This window comes from Micromys minutus, assembly GCF_963924665.1.
Source record: "Micromys minutus genome assembly, chromosome: 10".
NCBI lineage: Eukaryota > Metazoa > Chordata > Mammalia > Rodentia > Muridae > Micromys > Micromys minutus.
Genome location: NC_137979.1, coordinates 53,357,989 through 53,365,633, shown reverse-complemented (window position 1 = coordinate 53,365,633; position 7,645 = coordinate 53,357,989). Strand labels below are relative to the sequence as shown.

Here is a 7,645-nt window from a genome sequence, read left to right as displayed (position 1 = left end):
ACTGTGACTTTGTGAACTTAGGAGTGCTGACGCGAAAACCTATTCTTTGTGCTCTGAGAAGCCTGCGGTAGGATTGTAGAGCCAGGGAGAAAGAGGTAACAGGCAATTCTCTCCCTCCTCTCTCTCTCTCTCTCTCTCTCTCTCTCTCTCTCTCTCTCTCTCTCTCTCTCTCTCTCTCTCTGTGTGTGTGTGTGTGGTGTGAGCGCGCGTGCATTTTGTACTTTGTTTTCACCAACACTGCTGCAGGATTCCGTCTTGAGAACAGGTTTTAAAAAACACACTGTAAAACCATCACTTCTTTTGCTCAGGCCTTGCTTACCCTATCAGAGAGAAAAATGTTCGCGGTGAGCATTGGTAAAGATGCCCCACCCCCAAAGTCGAGGGGCACCTAGTGCACTTTGGAAACACAGTTTTCAGAGCGACTAAGTAGAGAGCCCCAAGGCACCCAGAGTACATTCGAAGACAGATCTCGACGTTGTAAGAGTCCAGGATAGCCCCTCTTTGCGATTCTCCTCGGCGCTGGCTGCTCTAGGTTCTCGGACAGCCCTGGTGTCTGGCAGCAGACAGGGAGAGAGACATGCTGTTTTGTTTAAATCCTCCACATTCTTTGCCATTTCCCCATTGGCCGGATGGGGCTACCCTCCCCGCCGCGGCCGCTGCTGATGTCAGCCTCGTCGCTCTCGCTCCTCCCGCACCCACCTCCCTGCCCCAGGCACATTGCAGCTCGGCGCGGACTCTCCAGTCGCGGCGAGGTGGCTGCAAACTCACGGGCACGCACGGAGCTCGCAGAGCCGAGGGACTCGGGGGAGGGGACGCGCGCAAGGCGCTGGCAGCCAACCGCCGAGGTTGAAGACACCCGGGGCCCAGAGCAGGGCAGAGCCCTGGCGACCGCGGCTTCCCTTTTCTCTCTCGGCTGAGCTCCGGAGAGACTCGGGGACTGGCCCTAAAAAAGAGCAGGAAATCTTGTTTACCGTCCGGGGAGAGGAGCCCATCGAGCCTTTGTTTGGAAAGTCTGCATCGCCGGCTCCCGCGGCAATGTGTTCCTGGTGACATTAACCCAGGGTAGACGGGTAGGAGAAAAGGGGGCTCGCCAGGTTCAGCTCTGCTTTCGGTGGAAGATCGAGAGGGAGACTTTTGTGCATTTGTTTGATTTTTGTGGAAATCCCTTTTCCCCCTCCTTTTGCTTCTCTTGCCCGCCGCCGGGCATGTCCTGATCTGGTGGCCGCGCCTACTAGCCCGGGGCTGCTGATCCGAGCTGTCTCCCGCGGGTCTCCCTCCCTCAGTGCCTGACTTTGCAATACCGGGAGGACTGATCTCTGCGAGGAAGGAGGCGGGGGAGTCAAAGACACCGGGACCCGAAGCTTGACATGCTCCGGGGCGGACCGGAGGCAGTTAGGAGCTGAGCGCACCACCGGGGCTGCTTCGCTCTCCGGTTTCCAGCGTCTTTGCCCTCCGCTGGGCTCCAGCCTTGCTTATCAGTTGGGACGCCCCCTTCTTTCCCGGGGTTCGCGGCCGGCAGGAACATGCTGCTGAAGGAGTACCGAATCTGCATGCCGCTCACCGTAGACGAGGTAGGCACCGCGCCCGGCCTCGCCCGCTCCGGGTCCCCAGCCGCCACCACTCGGCCGGCGGGTCCACTGCGTGCGGCGGGGAAACCCTGGCGCCCAAACCTGGAGGCTGGAGGGGGAGGAGGCAGGGGAATCGCTGTTCCCACTCGTCACCCCGGCAGAGGGAAAGGCGGCGTGGGGGTGGGGGCGGGGGAGTCCAGGTGAGCTCTTCGGGGACATCTAGAATCAGATTACTGGGGACCACAATGCGTCACAGGGAGCTGTTGCGCCCCCTCCCTCCAATTAAGCAAATGCACAGAGTACAACAAGAGCCCAAGCATGTTCTGCAGCCGGAGTATCGGGGTACCCCGCCGTGGTGGTAGCCACTGTCTCCAAGTCCCCTTTACAAGGTGGGCTTGCAGGGACAAATCCCGCGCGGGTGGGATGTGCAGACCAGGGTCCTGTCTGGGGGGCACGTCGGAGGCCTGGAGAGGGTCTGTTTAGAACCCGACTTCTTGTCGCCTCCGGTCTAGGCGCTGATTCGTGCCCAGCCCGAGCATCCAGGCTCCCTCCGGGACCTAGCTTGTCCTTTGCTGACCGCCTGGCTCGGAAACTTTCTGCGTGTCTCGTTCCTTCCGCGGCGGGGAGCGTGGTCTTAGGAAGAGCCCCAGTGGTGGGGCCAGCGGCGCGGCCACCGGAGGGCGCTCCAGGCCGTCGGGCCCAGCCCTCCCGGCTCTGAGTATCGGGGCTGCAGGGTGGGGGGCTCCCCGTTCAAGGGCCCGGCCTCCACGCGCAGGTCAGCTTGCATTCTTCCGATTCCTCCTCCGTTCCCCCCGCCCCCCCCCCAACAACGAGCTCCGCCATTGAGGAAATGGTGACTCAGTGAGGGTCACTCCGGCCTGGGTTTCCTTTTCGTTCCCCTTTCTCCCCACCTCTTTGGATATTTCATAAGTGCTTTGCGTCTGTCCAGGGACACAGCGAGAACACGAAGCCAGTCCAGGCAATTTGAAAAAGACTCCTGTGGTTTGCTGTGGCAACAAATGAAATCAGCGATCCACGACGTATTTGTATTTGAAACCGGTGCATTTAATCTATCTGACATGTGATCTACTCACCACTTTGTGAAAGACACCTTGTGCTTTTGTTTTACTCAGATTATGGCTGGCTCCCCAAGCCCCCTGAGCGGGGTGGCAATCTTTCCTAGGCATCTGGCACCAGTGTTAAGGTGAGACCTTGGGACAATCCCAGGCAAGATCAAAGTAGCCTGAAGTTTACCAAACACTTGACACTGACTGCCAAAGTCTGAGAGAGAGAGAGAGAAAGAGAGAGAGAGAGAGAGAGAGAGAGAGAGAGAGAGAGAGAGAGAGAGAGAGAGAGAGAGAGAGAGAGAGAGAGAGAGAGTTTAGTCATACCCTACTCCCCACCCCCAGCCTTATCAACAAGCTTTAGAGTTTGCATGCATTTTTTGGGTGGCAGTATTTTGAGGTGGGTCTTAAAAGGTAGTTTGGTGGAGACTGAAGAAAGGCAAATGAATGGGATTGGCTGTCCACACACCGGTCCCTGGTGCTGGTGCTCTGTGGACATGCTGTCTTCTCACCTAACCTGCGGGTATCTGCATGCTTCCATTCCATTTCCAGCTTCGACTGTGGTAGTAGACGGGAGGGACTGTGCAATCCTCGGACGCTGGTGGGACTCAGTCAAATACTGAGTCAGGTTCTTTCTATGGACTCACTATTAGACCGACTGGCTTCGAACTCAGATCTGTCTGCTGGAATTAAGTGCATGGCACCTGGCTCAGCCTTTCATTTTCTGCTAACCTCTTTTTATCCTGGTTGGTTTTCTTCTGGTACTTTTTTTTTTTAATGTATTTATTTATTATATATAAGTACACTGTAGCTGTTTTCATACACACCAGAAGAGGGCATCTGATCTCATTACAGATGGTTGTGAGCCACCATGTGGTTGCTGGGATTGGAACTCAGGACCTCTGGAAGAACAGCCAGTGCTCTTAACCACTGAGCCATCTCTCCAACCCCTTCTGGTACTTTCTTAAGCACCAGGTAGAGCATTTCCCCACATTTGTTTTAAGTATTCAGTATAGTAATTACATTTTAGTGGTTTAAGTGGATGATTTTTCTCTTCTCTCTCCTCTCCCCTCTCTTCTCTCTTGCTCCCTTCCCCCTTTCCACAGGGTTTCTCTGTAGCCTAGACTGGCCCCAAACTCAGAGATCCACCTGACTTTGCTGCTTCTCAGGTGCTGGGATTAAATGTGTGCTCTGTCACACCTGTCTAGAATGACCTTTCTTAACTGACCAAGGAAGCTAGCCTCTACCTATAGGATAATTATAAACTGCTTAAGGTCAAATTTATTTAGGCTAAAGTAAATATGACTCAGTTTCTATGAGGTCATGTTCTGATTTTTAACTTTTATTTTTACTTTGTTTTATTCTCTTTGTGGTTCTGGGGGTTGCACATGGCCTTGAGCAGGGTAGGCAAACATCTGTCGCTGAGCAGGATCCCTAGCCTGAGGTCTCGTGAAACCATTCTCTGTTTTTGTCAGAGATGCAAAGCCAGCAGTTTAGATAAGGAGGTCTCAGAAAGAAAAAAATTCAACTTTGCCGAATCGGTTGATGGGTAAGGAAGCTAGACTTGGCTGGCTAGATGTCACACACTTAAGAGAGTCTGAACTGTAGTCCACCCCACAGCCTCTACCATCCCATGGTAGGGTGTTAGGCTGGCCCTAACACTCAATGCTGGGGAGCAGCTTAAGTGTCTAGCTGCAGAAGGTGGTTACTGCGGATTAAACAGTTTTCGGTAGCTCAACTTTTGCTTTAGCTTCTGGCTCCCTTTGGACTTGATTTGACCTGTGGGGACCTTCTGGAGCTTGCTCCTGATTAACTTTGGATGTTTATTAGTATGGCTCACTGTGCTTTGCCAGGGAAGCACATGCCTGGGTTTTGGAGAGTCAGTGCCTGGTCTCTGTCCCTTTTCCTTCTCCCCTGACCCCATGTGGCCTCTGGCCTCTGTCTTTGGGAATCCATGTGATGGCTGCTACCCAGATAAATGCTAGTTGTCCCAGCACTTGGGAGGCGGAGGCTGGAGAGATTTTGGAAACTTTTGGGTCATCCTCAGCTATAAACTAAGTTTAAAGTCAGTCAGAAAACTTTTTCTTTGCCCCCTTCCCTAAAAAGTAAGGTTAAATACTGTGTTCCAGGCTGCACAACTAGTTAATAGCAAGACGAGGAGAAACATGTTGGTAATGCCTTTGTTTCTCCTTTCCCTGAGCTCTCTGCAGTGTTCAGCCCAGGACAAGGAAAATCATTTCTTGAGAACAGATACAGTCAGCACTGTCATCGAAATAAAAAGCCAGGGGCCTTTGAATTGTTGCAGATAGTATTGACTTCTGCTCCCTCTCTCCCCGGTTCCAGGAAAGAGAACAGCTCCGCGAGACGGAGAAAATAAAGCTGAGTTTTTTGTCTAGAGCAGGGTGTTAATGGTAATGCTTGTGTGTGCTTCAGTGGAAGGAAGCTTGCAGAGCAAGATTGAAGCCCTGGGTTTGTCACCAGCAACACACACACACACACACACACACACACACACACACACACGGGGGAGGCTGGCTGGGGGGATAGAGCGTTTCAGAATAAGGAATTTAAAAAGTAACAGTCCATGGATTGGGATGTACATGTTGAAGCCGAAGCCAGAGAACAACCTTGAATCACCTTTTTTTTTTTTTTTTTTTTTTTTGAGATGAGGCCTTACACTGGCCTGGAACCATTTGCCAAGTCAGCTAGGAGGACTGGTCAGTGAGCACCAGAGATCTGCCTGTTTCTTCCTCCTCTGTGCTGGGGAGTCACCATACTTTACTCTTCTACCACCTGCTCCTCTTCTTCCTCCTCCTCCATTTCCTCCCCACAAGGCCCTGGAACTCAGCCCATCGATAGATGCTGGCAGAACTCTCCCAGGCCTTCTATGATCAAACAATATTGCATTTATTTCTGTGTGTGTATGCAGAGGCTCAGATATCCTATAGGGGTAGGGTCTCTCCTTATCCCAAATGAGGATAGAGCTCAGGTCACCTGGCTTGGTGGCAAAGTACCTTCTGGATGAGATTACCTTAGCCCTTCATGGATTAACTTTAATTAAAAACAATAACAAGCAAACAAAGCAAATAGAAAACTTCACTGGTGTTAAATACAGTCGGTCTTTGAGTCAAGTGAGAGCCTGTTGGGAAGATGTCAAGTGGTGGGGGGAGGAAGGGTGAAACATCTGGATTCTAGAATTCTAGACTGAGAAGGGCTGTTTATTAGCAGTGTCTGTAGTCATGATGTCTTGTTTTCTAGAGGGCTCCAGGCCTGTAGAGGGTACATTCTTTTGCTTGCCCCATAGATAATGTAGAGGCTGGGCTGGAACAGGGCTTCTGATTTCTGGCGTGAACCCTGATTCATGGGTGTCATAAGGGCTACACTTTCTCTCTCTCTGATCCCTGTTGGTAGCAGATGTTATTATCTCTAAGCCGTGTGTGGGTGTATGTAGCATGTGTACTGTGTCTTCCCCAGTTGAAGGTAGCTTGGAGATTCAGACCTTGTATCTACCCAGGGGACACTGAAGCACAGTCCCTGTTAGGACCTAATGGAAGTGTGTTATGAAGTGTTTGATTAGTTTTTATGAAGCTCAGGGATAAGTCCCTAGCACCTAAAACCAACCAAACAAACAAACATGCATTATTACCTGGGTGTGATGCCACGTACCCCTATAATCCTAGCTCCAGGCAGACTGAAATTGAAGCGTTCAAGGCCATGGACTGGAGAGATGGCTCATCAGTGAAGAACACTTGTTCTTGCAGAGGACTTGAGTTCGATTCCCAGCATTCCTATCGTTTCTCACATCCATCTATGACTCCAGTTCCGGGGGCTCCAATGCCTTCCTCTAACCTCCGAGGGCACCAGATACACAGGGATTTATTTGTGGTCTCTAGGGATTTGCCGCACAATGAAGAAAAACAGGAACATCTGCCTCCTCTTCAAGGACCGAAGAAAAAGGAAGAGTGACAGCCATGTACACAGCATGTCACTGTGTGCTCTGCTCCGGTGGACAGCCAGCACCCTACCCAGGAGCCTCTGGCCCCAAGAGAGTTCTTTTCCCCGCTGAGGATCATGGGAGCTGAGTAGCCCCCCCCCCCCCCCCCCCGAAGGATAGGAATGGAGATGCTAGGGTGGGAGTCAGTTCTCTCCCTTCCTCCCTCTCCTTTGGAAACTGAGTGTCTCCGCAAGCACCTGCAGACATGGAAGGAAAGAGTCTTCTTCTTGTTGTTGTTGTGTTTTGTTGTGTTGTTAAAAGGGTTTCTCTGTGTATCCCTGGCTGTTTTGGAACTTGCTCTGTGGACCAGGTTACCATCAGACTTACAGAGATCTACCTGCCTGTGCCTCCTGAGTGCTGAGATTAAAGGTGTGTGCCCTCACTCTCTGCCTAGGAAGATGTTTTAATGGCTGATACTAGCATCTACTCTGTGTACTGTATAAAGCAGAACCCTTGACTGTGGAGGCTAAAGACTCCTCAGAGTATGGAAAACATCTTTAAAAAAAATTTTTTTTAATCTTTTAATTTCTGTTTCTAGTTGAGACGAACCAAGGCCAGGACTGTGAGTTTGATGTCTTACTAAGCAGCTCCCTGTCCCAGGGTCGCTCACAGGCAGTGAACAATGTTCTTGAAGCTACCCCACTCTCTAGCCTGCAGAGAACCTTGCTCCTAAGTGCCGAGGACTGTTAATGGATAAACGCAAGCTTTCACCACTAATGGACCAGACAAGGAACAGATGCAGGCCTGCTGGCTGGGGCCAGGAAGTTGACTTTGTGCGGGAAAGGACACTGCCCTTCCCTAGTCATTGAAGGGGACACCTGTCATGTGGAACAGATTCTGGGCCTGGAGTGGGGAAAAAGGCATACTGTTTGCTTGCTTTTTTTTTTTTTTTAACTTTTTAAAAATATTAATTTATTTATGTGAGTACAATTGAATTAGTTCAAAGTAGCCAAAGTTCTTTTTTTTTTTTTTTTTAAGATTTATTTATTATATATAAGTGCACTGTAGCTGTCTTCAGA

The 7,645-nt window shown here is 50.9% G+C and overlaps 1 protein-coding gene across 1 annotated transcript in view; it reads left to right on the top strand.

The window, feature by feature from the left end:
* The first annotated feature begins 809 nt into the window (after positions 1 to 809).
* The window catches only part of PITPNC1 (phosphatidylinositol transfer protein cytoplasmic 1), a 247,509-nt gene continuing 240,673 nt past the window's right edge, over positions 810 to 7,645 (top strand). The window contains exon 1 of the mRNA XM_080923239.1: positions 810 to 1,571. Within this exon, the coding sequence (XP_080779365.1) occupies positions 1,524 to 1,571 (48 nt within the window). The 5' untranslated portion in view covers positions 810 to 1,523. The remainder of the gene's footprint in view (positions 1,572 to 7,645) is intronic.